General features: G+C 47.9%; 1 protein-coding gene across 1 annotated transcript in view; it reads right to left on the reverse strand.

The window, feature by feature from the left end:
• HYDIN (HYDIN axonemal central pair apparatus protein) overlaps positions 1-22,551 on the reverse strand; it is a 322,142-nt gene that overhangs the window by 74,897 nt on the left and 224,694 nt on the right. Inside the window, exons 36-43 of the mRNA XM_045819132.1 lie at positions 20,526-20,765; positions 17,511-17,679; positions 14,677-14,844; positions 14,041-14,214; positions 11,613-11,783; positions 7,228-7,442; positions 4,553-4,690; positions 2,348-2,531 (exon numbers count right to left, since the gene is read on the reverse strand). Of these exons, the coding sequence (XP_045675088.1) occupies positions 2,348-2,531; positions 4,553-4,690; positions 7,228-7,442; positions 11,613-11,783; positions 14,041-14,214; positions 14,677-14,844; positions 17,511-17,679; positions 20,526-20,765 (1,459 nt within the window). The remainder of the gene's footprint in view (positions 1-2,347; positions 2,532-4,552; positions 4,691-7,227; positions 7,443-11,612; positions 11,784-14,040; positions 14,215-14,676; positions 14,845-17,510; positions 17,680-20,525; positions 20,766-22,551) is intronic.

The following is a 22,551-nucleotide window of genomic DNA, read 5'->3' on the forward strand; positions in this document are numbered from 1 at the left end:
AGAGGAAGGGAAGATGTGACAACAGCAGCCAACGCTGGAGGGTGGTGGGGTAAGGGCCCCGGGCCAAGGAGGCAGGAGGCCCCTAGAAAGTGGAAAAGGGAAGGGCGGGGGTTTGCCACTAGAGCCTCCACAGGAATGCAGCCCTGCCAATGCCTGGATTTCAGGACTTTGGAGCTCTGGAACCATGAGACACTAAGTCTGCATTGTTTCAAGTCACCACGTTTGTGGTGCTGTGTCACCACAGTGACAGGTGGTCTGTTTACCACCGTGGACTTGACCCACGGTGAGTGTCCGCCACCAGAGAGCTTAGGGTGACAGGGCTCGGGGTCGTCTCCCACACGCAGCAGATTCCACACCCCGAGAAGTGCTGCGGTTCACACTCAGCACAAAGGCACTCTCTCCTCGTTCACACCTCAGGGCACGGCGCTCTCACCTCCCATTCTTGTTTCCCCTTTGGGCTCAGAGACCTGAGCCCACTGAGTCCTTTCCCCAGCATTTACCGCGGGAAAGTAACAGACACCAACAGGAACCCTCCTTCACAGGGCTGCTGTGGGGATGGAATGAATGAGCAGTCATGTAAAGCCCAGCGCCTGGCACATGCACAAATGTTCAATAAAAATTAGATTTTAATACAATAATATTGTCACTGCACGCTCTCTCCGGGCTTTTTCAAAATGCAGATGATTCAGGGGAGATGAGCCCATTTGCAACTGTGAAAAACTTCAATCCACAGATAATTGAGAAAATGAAAAGAGACACTTTCTTTCATGTTGATCATTACGGGGAATTGAGCCTATTGGAACACTAGGAACCCGGAGGCTGAAATACTGCTGGAGATACTGCCGGGACATTCTGCCTAACGATTTTTCTCTGGATGAGAATATAAGGAAACAGCCTTGGAGTTCTGTTTAAGAACGAAGAGAGCTCCGTGTTATAAGTGTTCCCCTTGCTGGGAAAGCATTATGATTTGTGTAGAGTGCTCTGGAAGAGCGGGGAAGGCCAAGTGAGGAGGGGCGGCCATGTGGACAGCGCAGGTCAGACGAGGCTCTGCCTCCCAGGCACCGTGTCGCCTTCTCTCTTGGGGGCCAAAATTTGCTAGGTCTGCTTCTGACTAAACTGGGAATTTATGATTTAATAATACTCTATGTGCATCTATTTTTCAAATTAGTGAAAAAGTTTCCCAGGCCACTGGTGTAATGACGGGGGGCGGGAGGGAGCAAAAGCCTTAGAGTTACACCGACCTTACTAATTTGCCAAGTGATCTTAATTAAGACTTTCGGTATCTCTGACCTTATTTTCCTCATCTGTGGAATGGGGGCAATACACCACTCACAGACATCTAAAGTGTACAGATAAAGTGCTTCTCAGATAAGGTCAAATTAAAGGAGTTCCTCATCACCAAGCCCTTATTATATGAAATGTTAAAGGGATTTATTTAAGAAAAAGAAGATAAAAAAATATGAACAGTAAAATGACAGCAAATTCACAGTTATTAACAACCATACCTAAAGCAAAAACAAAAGAAACTAAGCAAAGAACTAGAACAGGAACAGAACCACAGAAATGGAGATCACATGGAGGGTTAGTAACAGGGGAGTGGGAGGGGGAGAGAGGGGGAAAAGGTACAGAAAATAAGTAGCACAGATGGTAGGTATAAAATAGACAGGGGGAGGGCAAGAATAGTATGGGAAATGCAGAAGCCAAAGAACTTATGTGTATGACCCATGGACATGAACTAAAGGGGGGGATGTGGGTGGGAGAGGCTGTGCAGGGCAGAGGGGAGGGAAGGGGGGAAATGGGACAACCGTAATAGCATAATCAATAAAATATATTGAAAAAATGCAGTGTACAGAAGGTCTGCTGCAGTATACAGAGGTCTAAAATGCAGAAGTTTTGAAAAGTTTAGCAGCACCTCTAGTTTTACAGGGAGTTCACAGTTGCCTTGAACAAAACCAACACGCCCACCTGCCACCTGCCTCAAGCTGGGCCCTGTGATGTGTGCCCTCAGGTCAGCTGTGATTCCAGAGAAGACTGTGAACACTGAGCTACGGGGAGAAAGAGAAACGTGTCTGCTGCCAAGAAGAGCTAGGCTCACCCTCTGTCCTGTGATCTCTCAGCAGGACCCTCCTGCCTCAGTTCCCTCACACTCGAAGTCAAAGAAAGTAGGAACTCCCAGCCACCGCCCAGGGCACAGGTGGGGCCCCGAGGGGATGGCAAAGGTAAGAGTGTCATTGAAGCCCAACGGGTTACCATGGCAGGGAAGCATTTTTAAAAGGCAAAAGCCACATTTAAAGGGAAGACCTGGTAGGGCCTGTGCAGGACAGTCCAGGAGGATATGGGGCCTTGCCTTCTTGTTCCTTTTTGGCTTTCTCCTGGGCCTTCATGGCTGCGTAATCCTGGGCGATGTTGAGAACATAGATGTGGTCCCGGTTGCCAAAGGCCTTCAGGAGGCAGAGGAGGGCAGCAGCCCCGTTCCGAGCAAAGAGTGTCTCGAGGCCATCAAACACCACCCCTTGGTAGCAGTCACTCAGCTGAAACCAGAAAGAGCAAAGGCAGTTACCATGGCCACGGGACCATCTGTCCTCTCTACAGAGGCTTGCTCTGTTGTTGGTGCTTTTATTGGTGCTGCAGTTGGTTCTACAGACCTGCCGGGCCCCCATAAAAATACCATTAATCTACCTGCTCAATTCAAGGTGTCGTTATAAAGAAGAAAAATAAAAATATTTGATCAGTCATGGAAGATTTACTCTGCCTTTATAGAAATAAGGAAAATGAATTAAATGTTACGAGTGAGGGCCTGGGAAGATGCAGGAGATACAGGTAAGAAAGAGGCAGAGGGAAGATGTCCTCATGCACAGGGTGAGAGCAGCAAGGACGGAGTAGCAAAGGGCTATTTCTATCTTTAGTGGCATCACTGCCTTGGAGTATAATGATTCTGAGACACTAACCACTGAAGAACAGTCTCTGCTGCGCTATACTGTCCCTCAGAGTGTGGCGCAGAGTGGCCACCACGGGCCGGGAACTGACTCCTGCCAGGGCCTGAGAGGACAAGAACCCTGTGTCAGAACGTGAGTCAACTACATGACTAAATACACTGCCTAGTTCAGTTCTGCCTTTTTCTTTGTAGTGAAACACTGCAGATGCAGGAAGCAGTGCAAGCTCCCTCTCTGAAGGCAGACCAGCACTCTGAGTGGCGCAGCTCTCCTGGCTTCCTTCGGGCTTTTCCAGGGACTCTTGGCCTTTCACCCGGGTTCCCAACACACCTGCACACTGACTGGGCCACCTTGCTCAGATCAGTTGCGAGTCATGGGACCTTGAAGGCAGGAGCAGTCCAAACTTTACGTAAGTCATTTCCGGTGGTGACATTCCTCCTCTCTGGGAACCTCAAGTCCAATTTTATTATATTAAATATGCAATTAATATTGTGTCCCAGTTTGCAAAAACCAAAGCAAACACAGCTGTGGGACCTGCTGGGCAGTTCAGCTCCCTGTAAACCACGAGCAGCCAACAGGCTTAGGTGGTGCCCTCCCAACCCTGCTGGTCTTTTCTGTGACTGTGTGACACATACAGATTTTAAAAAATGAAAGCAGCTATTGAGTTTCTGACTTTAAAAGCAATATGTCATTGTATAGTAATTCCGAAATGAAGACTGAAAACCTGTAATTATCTAAAGACAACTACAGTTTACATGTGCTTTGAGCTTTTATTATGGGTATAATACACATTTATACATTTTTTATAGAAACGTAATTGTGCTTTACATACTATTTCATAATCTGCTTTTCTTTCTTTTTTAGGTTTTCAGTTACAGTTGACATGCAGTATTATTTGTATTCATTTCATGTGTACGGCACAGGGGTTAGACGTTTACATACTTTACACGGTGCTCTGCCCATAGCTGCAGCACCCACTTGGCGCCATGCACACTCATTCCGATACTATGGATTGTACTCCCTGAGCTGTGCTTCGCATCCCCATGACTGCTCTGTAACTGCCAATCCGAACCTCTTAATTCCTCCCCTGCTTCCCCCCAGCGCGCAACCGCCCTCCCACGGGCAACCATCAGTTTGCTTTCTATTTCTGTGAGTCTGCTTTGTTTGGTGTGTGTATTTAATTCTTTAGACCCACATACAAGTGAAATCATATAGCACATACTCTTTTCTCACTTAATGACACATTAAAACATTTTTTACTGCAATTAAGATGTCTTCAAACTCTAACTCATAATGGTTCCACCTTACAGTTTTAAAAACACCGCTGTAGTCTGTGCCATGACGCTGTTTCTGCTTTTTTGTTCTTGAATGCCCAACCTCTGCTCACTGGCCCTTTAAGGTGAGTAGCTTCTGGCAGCAGACTAAGCCAGGGTCTGCGGGGGGACGAACACAGGCTGTCACAAGGACATGTAAATGACTGGTGAGGGTGAGGAAACCTGTCTTTCCTCCCCAAGGCCCCTGGGTTCCCAGCCGCTGTGGGTGGGGGGTGGCTCAGAGTCCCAGCACAGCGGGGGAAGGTGTGTGAGCCCTGCAGCTCACGAGGATGGGTGTGGACGCACCTGTATACGTTCAGACAGGATCTGGGTGAGCAGCTCCTCAGGCAGCACACAGCTCAGGAGCCCGGTGTCCCCTCCGACACTGGGGCTGACACTGAGCCTGCGTGGCGTTGGCCCTGAGGGGAGGGGACTGGAGGAAACCTTGGTGGGAGAAGGAACAGGAGTTAGAATCCAGCTTGGTTCCCCAACAGCTCCTACACATACATGCCATGTGACCTCGGGAAAACCATATACTCTCTCTGGGCCCCATTTTCCCATCTGTAAAATGGGGGTTGCAGTATAAAGTGGAATATTCCTGTCTTTCTTAAAGAATCGCTATAGGCTTTAAGAGGGAACTCTGTACAAGGTGCTTTATGTATATACTGAAAGCACCCATTTGTTCAATCATTCAACAAATATTCATTGAGCAACTGCTATGCACCAGGGTCCCCTCTAGTGCCGAGGACAAAACAACACACAAGTCTCGCAATGTTGCTGCCAGTGTGGTCCTTACATTCAAGTGGGGGAGACAGAAGAGGGACAGATAAATATGCAAATCAATAATACAATCTCAGACAGTAATGAGTGCCAGGGAGAAAATGTCCAGGTGAGGGGACAAAGAGCAATGACAGAGCTGGACAATGGCTATTTAGAAAGAGTTGTCACAAAAAATAAAAAGGAAGTGTTGTCACATTACCTGCATAACGTGAAAGAACGAGGCAGAATCCTGACAGAAGAGTCTTTCTGACAGGGAACATGAGTGGACTTGTGGGTGTTCGGGGAGCACGTGGGAGCCCAGTGTGACGGGAACTGAGTGAGCAACGGGAACGCCGGGCAGGCTTCTCGTCAAAGACCTGGTCAGGCCAGAATCTGCGGGCTTGCCGGCCACAGTAAGGAGTCTAGATTTTATTCCAAGCGTTATAGGTAGCTGTTGGCATGTTTTAGGCAGACAAAGGATGGGACTTTGATTGTTTAAGAGAGCATTCTACCTGCCGCATGAGGGAACAAGAGTGGCAGCAGGAAGACTAGTGAGCTAGGTATCTCGGTGGCCAGGCAGGAGATGATGACGGCGGGGTCTGGGGTGGACGGGGTCTGGGGTGGGCGTGAGGAGATGCGGCTGATAAGGGACGGATTTCAGAAGTACAGCCAAGAGGATCTGAGGTGGAAGTAAAAGGAGGAGAGGCTTCGGAACGACTCCTTGAGTTTTGAACTGAGCAAGCTGAAAAAGGGTGAAGTTATTTATTAAGAAAGGAAAGATGGAGGAAAGAACAACTTCTGGTATTGTTTTGTTTTGTGGGGGAGGGAGCAAAACCACTTTTTGGACATGTAAATCTTGAAATGTCTCTAAGCCATCTGATAGAGATACTGAATATCATTTGAGTAAATGAACCTAAGCTTGGGGAGAAACTAGGGCTGGACATAGAAATTTGAGGGTTAGAAGCATAATGAAAATACTGAGGTATTTTAATATTTTATTTGAATATTTAAGACAACATGGAAGTATATGAAGAAAATATTTAAGTATTTAACAAACTGGATTAGATCGCCGATAAAGAAAAGGCAGATACCAAAAAGAAGGCCAGCTGACTCAGTCCTAGCCTACTCTGAAAAACTAGTTTGCGAAGGTGGAGGGAGGCACTGGGGGGCGGGGCGGGAGTCATTCAGGACGCAGAGGGAAAGTGGAGAAGAAGCCTGGCATTCTGAAAGCAAAGTGAGGAAAGCCTTTCTAGAAGGAGGGGTTATCAGCTGCCAAGAGATCGTGGGAGATGGGGACAGAAAACTGGCCAATGGATTTAGCCAGATGAATGCCCGTGAGCTTGAGGAGAGTGGCCGGTGAAGTGGGGTAGACGAAGGCCGGGTCGGAGCGGGTGAAGGGAGAACGGTGCTGAGGGCCAGGAGGCGATCGTGCAGCAATTCTTTGGAGAGAAGGTGAGAGATGAGGCAATAGTGGCGGGGAACCTGGGGTCACAGGAACCTATTTTTTTTAAAGATCGGGGGGGGTCATAAAGCATGCCTAGATGCTGATGGGAAGAATCCAACAGCTAATGGGGAAAAAAACAAGTGTAGAGAGAGGAGACAATTGCAGGAATTTAGGTCTTGAGTGAAAGAGAAGGGACGGGGCCCGGCTGCAGATGCAGTCACTCCTCTGCAGGGAAGGCAGGGCGCGGGGCTGTCCGGAGGGCTGTCCGGTAGGTTTGGCGGTGGGAGGGTAAGGCTGTCCGTCCGTTGTCTTTGGCTTCAGCACCTGCTGTTCTGCCAAGATTGTTCTCAAAGTCTCTGGGCATGTGGCTCAAACTCTCTGACCTTCTCTATGGCTTTTTAAACATGACTTATGGTTTAACCTAATTCTTTTTACATACCCATTTGTCACTGATCTCATGTTATCGCAAATGTGTTAAGGTGTGGTTATGTGCTTCACCGGACACTCTGTGCAGCTCGAGTGCAGGGAGTTGGATTTACTGACCTTCATGTTGCCAGCACCCGACCCAGTGCCCCAGTGCCTGTACCGTGACAGTCCCTTGCTGGACACCTGCTGGGAGAACCTCCCTTCGGGGGGCGTGGTGCGGGGACAGCGCTCAGACCTGCCTGGGGAGGGCACCCATAGGAATGAAGTTGTGCTGACTCTGGCTGCAGGGTGCTGAGGAAGATGGGGAGAAGGAAGGATCCCAAGCCTCCTTCCGGGGGGCCCTGATTTGTACCTGTGGTGTTTCGGGCGGGTGCTGATGCTGCTGCTTCTGAGACCCAGAGGCGTGGCTCTCTGCCTTGCTTTTGCCAATCAGCAAGCTCCCGCGCACAGGCTTTGCACCTTTTGTTTCTGGAGTTACCAGGGCGGATTCTGAGGTTAACTTGCCCAGGGTCTCAGTGCTCAGTTGTAGGGGTCCAATGGAAATTTGGGCCGAAGCAGTGTCCTGGGCTACACAGAGAGAGTGGGTTTATATTAAAGCTCACCATAGGGTGATAAGGAACTAACAGTGGGGATGGCCGAGCAGGGCTGAGAGAAGAGGCTCCGTCCACTGAGGACCGGATGATGATGGCCCCGTGGAGAGCCTGGCCTGGAGTCCAGGGCTCTTCCCTGCTCAGATCTCACATGAATCTGCCTCACTTTCTCTTCCAGCCCAGAGGGCAATCATTTCTGGAACTGCGGGTATACTACAGCCCTGCCCTCAGAATCTAACCCCTGACCTTTTGTGGTTCTAGGCCGTGGGGACGCCAGTGGGTAGCTTGGGTAGGGCATTCATTCTTGCTTCTACAGCAGAGCTGCCCAAATGAACAAACAGGCTAATTAATAACAGTGTGCCTGTTGGCAAACCTGGCTTTCACGTTAATTTCTTCACGTTACACCTTTGGCCTTCCTTCCAATCAGATCGCCTCTCCTAGGACCCTCGCCCACTGAGAAGTTCCCTTTCAGAATCAGTGGCTGATGTAATTATTTACAAGTTTCCATGACGGCTGTTCAGAAAAACCCCTGTTAGACTGCCTTGGGCCTTGAGGACGGACTCCTGCCCCTCCCAGCCTCCCACCCGCAATGGCAAGTCCCGTCTCACAGTGCCCTCAGGGCCCCGGCTCTACGAGGACGGACTGCCTGTGCCCGGAGGAGCAAGGGGGTCCAGCAGACGCTGTTGGGGCCTGAGACGCGGTGACGGGGCCGTGTGCTTGGCCACTTGCAGGTTTCTCTAGCTCTCGGGCAGACTTGTTGCTCCGGTTATTGCTCCTTGTTGACCGCCCCCCAAACCTGGGGTTTATTTATAAAAAAATTGTGTATTTATTCCTCTATGTTTAAACTTCAGTCACCTTCAAAGTACTCCCCATTTGATGCAGTACACCTATCAAGGTGTTTTTTCCACTGGTCAAAACAGTTTTTGAACTTGTCGATTTTGATACCTTTTAGTGCTTCTGCTGGTTTTTGTTTCACCTCTTCCACATTGGCAAAGCATTTCCCTTTTAGGACTTCTTTCACCCGGCGAAACAAAAAAATGTTGCTCAGGGTGAGATCAGGTGCATAGGAAGGGTGGGGCACAGGGGTCATGCTGATTTGGTCAAAAACTGCTGAACACTCAGTGCAGTGTGGGCAGGTGCCCTCGTAAATCACCCATCATGACATGGGCAAACATGTTGAAAGAGTCTCCAAAAACAAATTCGCTGAAGCTGAATGCAGCCTCTCACAGCAACGCCAGCTAGTTCACTGATATAGATTGGGTTCCTAGAACACTCACCTACTGGGGAAAGCCTGTATTATAAGGGGCATACCTTCCAGAAGAGATTTCTGGTTTTTTTTGGGAAGGGGGTTCTCCCCTTATAAGCCCTTGTGAGCTCTCACTGTACTTTGCTTTGCTTTATCTTTTCCAGTGGCTCCCTCCTCCCCTCCCTGGTCCCTGATTATAGGTACAAGGACTTCACACAGCGCCTGGGAGGACTAGGGGGTAGGGTGGGCAAAGTGTCCGATGACATGAGGGGAGTAGCTGTGCCCATGTTCTGCTCCAGGTACAGACCCACATGGTCCTGTGTGTGTCCGGGCCCCATCGCCCCTGTTCCTCCAGGCTCGGCTTTGGCAATGGCACCCCAGCCTCCTGCCGCCCCACTTCCTGTCTGGCACAGCCTGCTGACTCCACAGCAAACTGCGGATGTGTGTTCGGGCTTCACCCTCTCTTAAAAGGGTTTTCTTCAAAGTCGCCAGTGACCTCTGCACTGTGAACTACAGTAGCCCTCTTCTCAGGGTTCATTCTACTGGAATTTCCAGCAATCTCCACTTGTGTTCTTTTAGTGACTCAATACATTTTTAAAAATAAATCTTTAATCTTTACTCTGCATCTACTATGTGCCAGGCACCATTCTGGGTGGTGGGCATACATTAGTGAAGAAAACGAACACACATTTCTGCCCCCAGGAGCTCACATTCTAGTGGGGGGAGAGAGCTGATAAAACGAGTAAATGAAATAGCACGCTCACTAGTGATAAGGGAAACGAAGCTGAGACGGTACCTGCACCCACAGAGAGACCCGAAAGCCCTTCTCATCCCGCTGCTGCTGACTTCCCGCCACCTGTGCTCCTGCTTGCCCGCCCCTCTGGCCTCTGCTCTGCCTCTCGGCCTCCCCACCCCGGCTTCTCCTCCACTCCCCTACACTGGAAGTGTCCCCAAGGTCCCATCCTGCCCTGTCCATCCCGCCCCTCTCTTTCTGGAACCTTCTGGGCTGACTTCCTCTATTCCGGCAGGTGCACCTGTCACTTTCCTGAGGAAGACTCCCCCAGTTATGCCTGCAGATTGCCAGTACATTCTCAGACAGGGGGCTCAAACTCACGATTTGTCACAGGAGACCAACACATCTCCAAAGACCTCGGTGACACGTAGTTTGACAGAAAAGGAAACAAAAGTCTAAGAGAACCAGGATTATAGTCCAGCTGTAGTTCAGCATGACGGGTAGCAGAATATGCCACCCAGAAATAGGGCTCTGGAGTTCCTGGACACAGCTTGGGAATACTGATTATTTCGAGCTGTAAAGGCAGCAAATGCACAGGGGGCTTCCTCTGAACTTCCCTGATCTGCTAAAGACTACCTTGCAAAAGGAACTCAGACGGTCATAAAGCCCCTTTCCGGGAGTTTCATCAACCAAAGAAGCTGGACTCTTATCCCAGAGGAGAGCTGGCGTCACCAGCACCCGGGGCAGGCTGCCGCCCCTCCCCCCAGTTCCCTGAGGTCCATTCATTGGTCCTCACGGTCATTTGCCCCTTGGGAGGACTGCGTGCCTCCTCCCCCTTCCCTTCACGCTGGTATTTCATTCTGAATTCTAAAGCCAACTTGGAGTCACTCGTGTTCCCCTGAGTGTCTCCCATGTGTACGTGAAGTACACGTGTTAATGAACTTTGTTTCCTCTGGTTAATGTGTTTTTCTTTAATCACAGGGGTCTCAGCTGAGAACTCAGAAGGGCAGAGGGAGAATTGTTTTTCCTCCCTTATATAACTACAGAGCTGTTTCTCTTATCTTCCGAGCAGAGTCCTTCGTTTCCCTGAGCTCCCCAGGAAGGGGTGTTGAGAGGAGGGGCATGCCCGAAAGCCCCCGCCAGTTTCATCAACTGGCAGGCCTCGTACACTGTTGGGGATGGTGTCGCACTATGAGTATTTCCATAAAAATAATTCGGCTCTCAGCAGGCACTCTGCTTCAGCATTTTTCCAACTGAGCCGCCATTCTCCTGGCCCGGAGGCCCTCAGATGACCTGGTGCACCCAGGATTTTTGACCTCTGGCAGGTCTGAGTTTCGACCAGGCCTCACTACTATGGGTTCAAAAACCCAATTACTTTTCCTCTCCAGCAAACTTTCTCCTCCTCCCGCCTTCCCTGTCTTGGAAAACGATGTCACTTTTCCAGGTGTCTGAGGACAGCGATCTTGGTGTGACCACCCTGGGTGCCTCCCACTGCTTCAAGTCCCTGCTGCACTGGAGGCAGCCGGGGCGGCCTGCCCAGGCCTGTCCATCACCAGACACTGCAGGAGCTACTTTCCGACCATTTCCCCCAAAGATGGAAACCACACAACACTTTTCCTTCCAAATAAAATCCGAATTCCTAATTTTGGCATCAAGGTCAATTGCAATTGGCCTCAAGCTGCCTTCCCACTTCTAGTCAGCTCCCCCACTTCCTCTGTTGGGAATGTCCTTGTTTTCGTCTTTGCCTATCGATACTCTTGGGCTCCCTCAAAGGCCACTTCCATGAATACGTCCCCAAACCACACTTGTTGGCACCCGGCCACCCCAAGCTCACAGAGCCGGCACTTCTGTTGCGTTCTTTTCCTCCACTCTGAATGCGCACATGGCTGCTCCTCTCTGGGTGTCATGCCCCCAAAGGTATGGGCCACGTGTTACCCACGGTCCTGCTCCCTGAAGTGCCACGTGAGTGCCAGTATTGGGTGGCCAGGACAGCCACAGATACCGGGCGAAGGGAATTTTTCTCCGGGCTACTAAGCTAGCGGCATGTTATCAATCAGACTTCAACCGAGCTGTGGGAGAAAAGCTCAGTGGGGGAAAGAGAGAGGATGGGTGTTAGCAGTGGGGTGCCGGCCACTTGGCCGCAGAAGGTCAGGGGAGACGGCCCTTACCAGACTCCTCTCCTTCCCGCATGGACTGCTCTATGGCGGCCTTGATGCACAGCTCTCGGACCCGCAGCCCCGGGATGCTGCCCTCGGAGATGGCTTCCAGCACGACGGAGTCGATGCTCAGGCAGGCTGCGTTGTAGTGCTTGGCCATGCTGGCTGCCGTGGCGGACTTTCCTGTAGAGGAAAGGGGGCTGAATTTCAGGGCTTTCGTGTGCTCAGTGTTCTAGCCAGAAACTTCAAAAGCAGAGGCCCCCCCGTACAGTGATCTTTCCCAGTGCCCCGCCTCCAAGGCTCTCCTGTGCTCAGAGGCAGCAGCAGAAGAGAAGGGAGGCCTGCGGCGTGAGTCGGGACCGTGGGTTCTGCCCTGATTCTGCCACCGATGGGCTGTGTGCTGCGTAGGGCAGCATGCACCCTCTCTGGGTTTTCTCCTCGGCCTAGAGAGTGATTCTCTCAGTTGGTCTTCAGAAGTCTTGTAGCTCTTACGGTCTCTGATTCTAACAGAAAGACACTTTTGGCTTAAAGGATAACTCGTGTTGATTTTTTTCTCATTTCAAAAATACCTGCTCATTGAAAATAAAGCAGAAAATTCAGAAATAATGGACAGGAGAAACGAAAAAAAAAAACAAAAAACAACAAACCCATAATTTGCTGATCCAGAGGGAATTTTGCATATGGCTGTTAAGTGTGTGTATGTAATTATCTTATTTATATTACGTATAAAAAAAGAAATGGGTTATATGGCAGGCTGAATAACCACCCCTTGCTGGTGTCTACACCCTACCCCTGGAGCTTGGGCACATGCTACCTCGTACAGTGGAGGGACTCTGCAGGTGCGATGACGTTATGCCTCTTGCTATGGGGAGATTCTCCTGGGCCACCTGGGTGGGCCCAGTGTCATCATAAGGGTCCTTACAGGAGAGAAGCAGGAGGGTCAGAGGCAGAGCAGGTGATATGATGATGAAAGCAAGGGGAGAGAGGCTGGAAGATGCTCGCTGCCGTGCTGGCTGCGAAGACGGAGCACGAGGCCACGCGCCAAGGACTGGAGGGAACACTTCTGGAAGCGAGGGGAGCTAAAGGGAATGGATGCGCCACTATAGCCTCCAGAAGGAAAGCGGCCCAGGTTGGCCCGGTTTAGACTTCTGACCTCCGCTGAGTTTGTGGCTGTCACAGTAGTGACAGGGAACTAACACAGATTCCAAATAATAAGTACGACAGTTTTTCTCACTTAAAACAATGTATCAGGAACCTCTTTCTATTCATTCAGTATACTTCTATGGCACTATTTTTTTTTAAATTGTGGTAATATACATACAAAATTTACCATTTTAACCATTTATTTTATTTTATTTATATATTTTTAGAGAGGGGAAGGGAGGGAGAAAGGGACAGAGAGAAACAGCAATGTGTGGTTGTCTCTCATGTGCCCCCTACTAGAACCTGGCTTGCAACCCAGGCCTGTGCCCTGACTGGGAATCAAATTGGTGACCCTTTGGTTCCCAGGCCAGTGCTCAATCCACTGAGCCACAGCAGCCAGAGCCCCAGTTTAACCATTTTTGAATGTACGGTTCGGTTGCATAAATGTACTCACACTGTTGTGTAACTACCACCTGCACTTTTTCTCCTTCTCAAATGGAAACTCTGTATCCATTAAAGAATAATCCCCCTCCCCCAGTCCTTGGAAACCACCACTCCACATTCTGTTTCTCAGAATTTGACTGCTCCAGGTTCCTCATGTAACTGGACTGACACAGTTATGGTCCTTCTGCGCGTGGCTTGTTCCACTTAACACAGTGTCTTCAAGGCTCACTCACGTAGTGTGTATCAGAATTTTCTTCCCTTTTCAGGCTGAATACTACTCCACTGTACCACATTTAGTTTATCTAGTCATTTGTCAATGGGCATTTGGGCTGCTTCTCCCTTTTGTCTATTGTTAATAATGCTGCTATGAACCTGGGTGTACAAGACGTTGTTTTTAATGGCGACGGCAATTCAGTGTCTGAATGTGCCATGGCTTAACTGACCAGCCCCCCATAACGACTGCTTCAGCTGCTCCCGATTTTTTATTACGGTGAATCATGTTGCAGTGAACATTCACGTTGTTCATCTTTGTCCACATCATTAATTAATTTTCTAAGATAAAATTTTAGAAACAACATTCCTGGGTCAAAGGGTTTGTACTTATTTCCCCCTTTTGTTTTTAAATAATATAATAGAAAGAATACAAGCTCAAATAATTCACAGATGTATTCATTAAAAATGAGGTATCCCTGCTCTTTCTCTAGTCCCGTATCTCTGAGGTTGGTACTTTAACAGTTTGGGGATAACCCTCTGATCTATAAATTGCAAACAAAAAAGCCTCATGGCCTGAAAGTCACACATGTGAGTTTCGTCGTAAACACAGAAGGGGCGACCCCGCAGGGCTGCGGTGTACCTGACAGGGGTGTCCCGTGGATGATGATGGCGATGCCCTTCTGGTTGTTGGTCACGTTGCTTTCTGTGGAGACATCAATGCCCAGGTAGCGAGAGATGACCTTGCTCACGGGGTTGTTCTCTATTTCTCCGACTTCCTCTGAGGAGTGGCTGTCAGTGCTCTGTACCTTGTCCGCTGCAAAGTGAGAATGTGTGTGTGTGTGTGCACGTGTGCGTCTGTGGACACACAGGGTTCACAGGGGTTCTGACGGAAATGGGAACGACTTTCTGTTTAAACGTCGACTGAAAATGACACACACAGTCTGCTGCACCCCGCACCCGCCTTGTATTGTCTGAAAGTGCCCTTTTTGGCTAATATTTGCTTACAGCTACTAGGATTGCAAATACAGATACCCTTTGACTCTTAATCCCATTTGGGGGGATCATCTGAAAAATAACGTGGGAAGCTAGCAGAGTTTGCAACATTAAGAGAAATGGCTAAATAAATGATGGCATATTCACGTTTCAGAATTAACACACAGTTGTGCTGGAAGGTTTGGAAGATGTATTTCATGGAGCACAATGAAAAGGCACTGAACACTCCTCCCACTTTGGCTCAGAGAAAAATTGGCACCAAAACATTACAATGCTTGGTTACTTTGAAACACTATTTTTTCCAGGCTGTCGTCATCGTCCTCTTCATACAGGTTGTTCTTGAACTCATTCTGGTCTGTCAGGTCAGACATGACAGAGATCCCGTGGTTAAGTGAGGGCCTCTTCAGGCTGTTGGAGGCTCCCTGATCCAACGGGGATATTTCTTCGTCTTCTGCCAGAGGGCAAGGAGAAAAACACAGACGAGAGTTGGGGGTGGGGCAAGGGAGGTTGGGGGCAGAAAAGGAAAGAGAAACAAAGAGAATCACTGAGCTGGTTACCATCACTCTGGACTACCCAACTCAAACAAGAACTGCAGTGGATTTCTCTGCTCAGAGTGTTTCTACCTTTCAACATAAAAAAATCCAAAATTATTGTTCCAGAAAATTTGGAGTATTTAGAAGAGCTATAAATTATAAAATTCAAGTGCCAAGGGAGATACAGATAGACAAAGAAATGGTGACAGAGGAATTGCAACTTAATTTTATGATACCAGTACAGGAGAGGTAGCAACCTCTCATATTTTGAATTTTTAATTTTTCAAAACCAAACTTGTACATACCAATTTGTAGCCTGCTTTCCCTCTTAGTTTATCACGAACACTTCTGCATGTTATCGTTAAGCACATCTACCCTTTCGTCTGCCCGGCACCCTCCTCACTGCCCCTGTCCTGCAGGGTTTCGCTGGGTGTGTAGAAGGTCTGTAATTGGGTAAATTACCCCCCGCCCACCCCAGGGCCAAGACATCCTCTTTGTTGAGGATTTGGATTTGAGCCGGAGAGGTTGCAGCTGTCTTGTGAAGGTGGTGATGTGGCTTGGGACCGTGGCCTTCTGGGCGTGGAGTGGGAAGAGGGGAGGGAAGGTCGGCAGCAGGAGAGCGCAGGGTGCGCAGATGCCTGGGGGAACAGACTGTCCGCCTTCCTGGGCTCCCCCTGGAGCCCCCGGGTCTTGGCTTTGGCGGGCTGCATGCGGCCCGGGATGGCTATGAATGCAGCCCAACACACAATCGTAAATTTACTTAAAACATCATGAGATTTTTTTTTTGTGATTATGTGTTGCTATGTATTTAATATGTGACCCAAGACAACTCTTCTTTTTCCAGTGGGGCCCAGAGACACCTAAAGGTTGGACACCCCTGCATCTAGACCATCTTTCAATTGGTCAAATGGCAACAGGAACACGCAGCTGCAGTGTGTAATGAGGGCAAGAGCGACAGGGCCCTTCCCCGACTTCAGGACGCCCTTCGTACGCCACAGCCGCTCACCGCTCTCCACCTCGGCCACCGGGCTGTTCTGAGTTGACACGTCTTTCCCGCCACCGCCTTCCTGACTGTGATCTCTCAAAGGTCAGGGCTTGTTCCATCGATCTTTCCCCCCATCCCCAGCACTCCAGCTCAGCACTTGGAACATAGTGGGTGCTTGTTCTGGACTTAACTGGTTTCCCTAAAATTCACGTGTTGAAGTCCTAACTCCCCAGTACCCCTGAGTGTGACTGTAGTTGAAGACAGAGCCTTTAAAGAGGTAATTAAGTTAAAACAAGGTCATATGGATGTCCTAATCCATTCATAATCCAGTATGACTGGTGTTCGTATAAGAAGAGGTTAGGACACAGACACTCAGAGAGGGGAGACCATGTGAACACTGGGCGAAGGCAGCCTTAGAGGGAGGTACAGAAGAACACGACCCTGCTGGCATCGTGATCTTGGACTTCTAATCTCCAGAATGGTGAGAAAATAAATTTCTGTTGGTTAAGCAACCCAGTGTGATAGCAGTTCTAGCAAACTAATAATGCTCAGTAAATGTGACCCAGAGACTGGGTGGAGGAGGCAGCCTTCATCTCTCATCTTCTCCTTTTAGGGCAAACTAGTGTTGTTCTCTGACTAGCTTCCTGGAGAGACAAGACAGGCCCAAGGGCAGGAGAAAGGGGCTCCATTCAACTCATTCATTCATATTTATTGGGCACTAGGACCTATCAGGTACGTCTCCAGGCAATTGACCACTGCCTTTATGGAGGCTTCTTGTCTGGGGGTGGAGATAGGTATGAAGAAAATAATTATACTCATGATGACTGTTATACAGAAGAGAGCAAGAAGAAAACAATCACACATGTGATGACTGTTACACAGAAGAAGGGAGCGAGGAAGAGCAGGGAGGTACGTGTCCAGGAAGAGGGCACGGAAAAGCAGGCAGAAATGCATCATGACAAGTCACAGGATCCTACAGGTCTCCAGGAATGCTGATGCTCAAGTACACACAAGGGAGACCCTGGGTGATGATGGGACCACTCGGCTGGCCAGAAAGGGTCAGATTAGGAGTGCACAGTCCAGCTTTGAGATTGGAGTTTGGCTTGAGGACCATGGAGGGCTGACCTCTTCCTCATGTGAACTCCCACCTCTCTGAGAACACTGATTTCTACTCTATGTGATGTGTTCCCTTACATTACCCAGACACACACACGGAAGCCGTGGAGCTGAGCGGTTACTGCCATGGACTCTGGAGTCAGCGAGACCGGGGCTTGAATCCTGATTCTGCCACTTAAACCATGGACCTTGTCTGCCAGTGCTTCAGTTTCTCATCTACACCTGTGAGACCCTTGGGCACAGGGCTTGGTATCTAGCCAGTGTCCTAGATCTATATTAGCAGTTGCTGTCTTAACTCCCCACTAGATCCCAGTGAGAGCAGAATGCGTCCCTCTCTGTGCATCCATGCAATGGGGACAACAGGGGCATTTTGTAAGAGTTAGAAATAAAATGCATAAGGCACCTTGCACCTGCCTGGCACCAGAGACAGTTCAAAGAAGCCAGGGCAGAGGCAGGAGCCAGGTCCCTAAGATGAGTTCTCACCATTATCCTGCACCAGAGCCTCCAGGTATTTCACCTTCAGCTGCTCCTCTTTTGACTGCTTCATCTCATTGAAGTACTCGTACATTTCTGTGGGCAGCTTCTCCCCAGGGATGCGGGGTGGCAGCAGCAGGGTGTTGTAGGAATCATAGCCCTTCAGCGTCCGCAAGATCTGCTCGAGGAGAACAGGAACTGCTGTTGGGCTCGCTGGAAGCCTCTGCTCCTCCCCACAGCCCTCAGGGGGTCTGCTCATTCCTCGTGCAGAGCCCCTGCGCCTGTCTGAGGCTGGGTGTGCGCAAAGGGCAGGTCCACTGGAGGGTCTAAAGGAAAGGCTGAGCCCTGAGCCTGGGGTGACGGGATCTTTATTTTGCTCCATTTGAGCCGGGGTGGTTAACATGTGGAAAAGAAATTTCTGCTTGTTTCAAAAATTACTTACAGTAATTTTTTGGTTTGTTTTCCAAAGACAAAAATACATAACTACATTGTCTACTCTGAGTGACACATTCTTATAAAATATGGTGGTTAGTGAAATGGTATTAAGTATGTGTGCCTGTGTATGAGAGAGAGAGAGAGAGGAGAGGAGAGGTAGAATAAAATGTGCAATAGGGCTGTCAGGTGAAATATGAGATGCCCAGTTAAATCCGTGTTCCAGACAAGTAATGAATAATTTTTTAGTATAAATATGTCCAATGTTGCTTATCTGAAATTCAAATTTAACTAGGTGAACTGTTTTTCTTTCTACTAAATGTAGCAACCCTAGTATGTATGTATATTTATAAAACACTGTACAAAAAGTCTGATATGACCCTCTTTATTGCAGCTGGTCGGTGCTGGTAGGGATACCGGGCTCCACTGACATGAAAATCTGTTTTGTTAGACAACCCTTCTCTAGGATCGCCATTTTCAGTTGTTTAAAAACCCCTCTTAATAAGGTCATTCTAATATATATGGAAGAACAAAGAGCTAAGCATAGTTAAAACACTGAAGAGGAAGAATAAAGCAGAGGACTGCCCCATCAGACACCAGGGCTTGCAAGGCAGGAGTGATAAAGAGGGTGGCACTGACGTCGGGACAGGGAAACCGACCCATGAGATAGACGAGAGCTCAGGACCAGCCCGTTTACACATGAAGACTGGATACAGAGCAGAGGTCAGTGTGGAAAGGAAGGAATATTTCAAAGGCTGGTTGATGGAGAGACATGATTAAGAGAATGAGAAGACAAACCACAGACGGGGAGAAAACATTTGCAAAAGACACATCTGACAAAGGACTATCATTCAAAATATCTAAAAAAATAAAAACCTCTTAAAATTCAACAATAAGAGAACAAAAAACCTGATTAAAAAGTAGGCCAAAGACATTAATAGACACCTCACCAAAAAAATATACAGGTGGCAAACAAGCACATGGACAGATGCTCCACATCTAATGTCATCAGTGAAATGCACATTAACAAACAACGGGATACTACTACACATCTATCAGAACGGCTAAAATCCAAAACACTGACAGCATCAAATGCTGATGGGGATGAGGAGCGACAGGAACTCTCAGTTACTGCTGATGGGAATGCGAATGGGATGACGACTCTGGAAGATAGGCTGGTGCCTTCTTACAAAACTAAACATACTCTTACCATACAATCCAGCAATCAAGCCCCTTGGTGTTTACCAAAGAAGTCAAAAACTTATGTCCACACAAAACCCTGTGCATGGGTGTTTATAGCAGCTTTACTCATAATTTGCCAAAATTTGGAAGTAACCAAGATGCTCTTCAGTAGGGGAATGGATAAATAAATTGTGGTATTGCCAGACAATGGGATATTATTCAGGGCTCAAAAGAAATTAGCTACGAAGTCACAAACTGACATAAAAGAAATGTAAATGCCAATTAGTAAGTGAAAAAAGCCAATCTGAAAAGGCTACATACTATATGCTTATGATTATATGACATCTTGGAAAAGACCCAGTTATGGAGACAGTAAAAAATCAGTGGTTACTAGGTGTTGGGAGGAGGAGGGGATTAATAAGCTGAGTCCAGAGGATTTTTAGGGCAGTGAAAGTACCCTGTATGGTGCTGTAGTGAGGGGTACATGTCATACATTTGTCCAGATCCATGGAACATGTAACATCGACAGTGAACTCTATGATGTGTCAGTGTAGGTTCATCAGTTGTAGCGAATGCACTGTTCTAGAAAGGGACACTGCTAACGAGGGAGGCTCTGACGTATGGGAACAGGGGGTATACCCCAGTCTCAGTACCATCCCCTCAGGTGTGCTGTGAGCCTAAAACCACTCTAAAATATGAAGTTAAAAAAATAAACATGAAGGAGCAACTGGAAAATATACAGCCCAGAACAAATAGAAAAAAAAGAAAGGCAAATTTAAGCCCTAATATAATTGCATTAAATGTAAATGGCCTAAATATACCAATTAAAGACAGAGACTGCCAGAGTGTATTTTAAAAAAGACGCAGTTAGCCCTGGCTGGCGTGGCTCAGTGGGGTGGGCATTGTCCCACAAAGTGAAATGTCACTGGTTCAATTGCCAGTCAGGGCACGTGCCTGGGTTGCAGGTTTGGTTCCTGGTTGTGGACATGTGAGAGACAACCCACTGATGTTTCTCTCGCACATCAATGTTTCTCTCCCTTTCTCCCTCCCTTCCTCTCTCTAAAAATAAATAAATTAAATATATTTTTTAAAAGACTCAATTATATGCTGTCTACAAAAAATTGACTTCAAATGTAATGACTGCTGTGTACATCCCTCATTGTTTAAATTTTAATCATTAGCATGCATTAATTTTTCAATTGGTTGGTTGAAATATATAATGAGATCACAAAAGAGGCAATGGATTCTTCTCAGGGCAAGGGAAGTGGGCTGGAAAAGGCTATAAAGTGATCTCTGAATGGACAAGGCAGGGTTCAAAGGGTAGGGGGTGCAGAGGTCAGGGGGCAGCTGTCCTGGCGGAGAAGAGCACGAGTGCACGCCACGTGGGGCCTGGCTGTGGCCCCTGCTCACCTTCTCTTCGATGAGATACTGCTGGTCAAATTCCAAGGAGTAAAACTCAATGGGAAAGTCACAGGGGTTCTTCACCACCACCTCGGCCTCGTCCCCGGGTGCGTAGGGCAGCAGTGGCCCCAGCTCCAGAACGGAAGGACTGAATTCCAAGCGTGGCTCCAAACCTTGCCCCTGTGTCAGCAGTGTAAGCTTCTGAGTACCACGCGCAATCTGGAACGTCTGGGTTTGGCTGTAGAATCTCTGGAAAACATAAAAACAAAACAAGCATCTGAATATTTTTCTGTTACACACCAGGTAAAAGTGAAAGCTACTGCCAGGGTGGGATGATTGATCCCATTTAGGCTAAGAGAGAAACATTTTCTTATAAAATTGCATGAGAGCAATTTCTGTTACAGCATCAATACCGCTTATCTATTAGAGCATGCTGGGCACTGTACTGATGCTTTGTCACTTGTACAAGGCCCTTCAAGAGCCTTGCTCGTATCCCTCAGGCCTCCAGTGTACGGGAACGTCCCACTACCACTATTCGTACCTCTGGGCCTGCACCCCTGGGCTCTCATTTCATGGGCCCTGCCCCATGGGCAGGGCAGGGCAGAGTGCCTGAGAAGTAACATCTGCTGGTAGTGGTTGGTCCTCAGTCAATGACTCTGGGTCGTTACTGTATGAAGACCCCAGCTCCCTCCCTCCTGGGGAGGGGTAATTCTGAAGCATGCATTTTGTGTATTTTCTAAGAGTTTCCAGTGGGATTAAGCTCCAGTCTCCAGGGGAGCTGGCTCACTCATACACCCTATTAGCTTCCTTCTTTTCCCTTATCATCTTCTTTCTATGTTTATATCAGTATTCCATGCATTTCTCTAACAATCTATTTGCATTCAAAAATTTCCCCAGGCTTGTTTCTTGGAGAATCTGAATGAACATATTTCAATTTTTTTAAGAAACAGTTAAGTCCCATATAATCCATTCCAGTATTTACTTCATCTGATACAGTTATGACCCAAGTCTGGTAGCTGGTGCTGGCAATTACTCTACTCTGGTTTCACTGGAGAACCTATTTAAAGAGGCGGGTTCCTAGGTGCCATCCCTAGAGATCCTGACTTGATAAGGGCAGGGTAAGGCTGGGGACTCTTCATTTTTAACCAGGTTCCTCGTTGTTCTGATACAGTTGGGCTCCTGGCTTGGGCTGGAAGGCCGTGATTGGCTGCATGATTTGAGGAGCTCCTAACTGTCTTGGCTCAAGGGGGGAAATCAGATGGATGCATACGTACATAAAAATACCTACTGCTGGAAGCAGTACCTTATGATCCAAACTTCTACATTTTAATTGCTTTTTATGGAAATCTTGCTAGAACATTTTATTCATTTCCTTGTTTTCTAACACGGAGTATTTCAAACATAGGTTACAATGTCTAGGAGCTGTGTGAGTGGACATTGGTGATTTCTCTGCCACTGATGGAGATACAGGCATGGACTGTATGGGCTGCAGGGCTAACCAGTTCCTCGTGTAGAGCCAACAAACTCCTCTCGAAGTTGGTGGAAGCTTTTTTTAAACTTTGACCAATTCCAACTCAGCCTTTATGAAACTGCCTGAACAAATAGATTTTTAAAAAACTATATTTACTGATATGTCCCTCATTCAGTAAAACACCCAAAGTCATGATGAAATGTCTTTAAGATTCTCTAAAAATGAAAAACATAGTAATTCTATTTTCTTTTAAAAGGAAGACTATATCTTCAGGGGTCATTTCTATCTATAGTTTATTCCAAAAAAGGTTGGGGATGTTTTTATGATAATAGAACCAGAGAGTTTATTTTATTTTATTTTATTTATTTTTTTAAAGATTTTATTTAATCACTTTTAGACAGATGGGAAAAGAAGGACAAAGAGAGGGAGAGAAAGATCAGTGTGTGGTTGCCTTTAGAGCACCCTGTACTGGGGATCTGGCCAGCAACCCAGGCATGTGCCCTGACTAGGAATCGAACTGGCGACCCTTTGGTTTGCAGCCTGTGCTCAATCCACTGAGCTACA

The sequence above is a fragment of the Phyllostomus hastatus genome, unplaced genomic scaffold (assembly GCF_019186645.2).
Source record: "Phyllostomus hastatus isolate PE091 unplaced genomic scaffold, TTU_PhHast_1.1 phas_scaffold_345, whole genome shotgun sequence".
Lineage (NCBI taxonomy): Eukaryota > Metazoa > Chordata > Mammalia > Chiroptera > Phyllostomidae > Phyllostomus > Phyllostomus hastatus.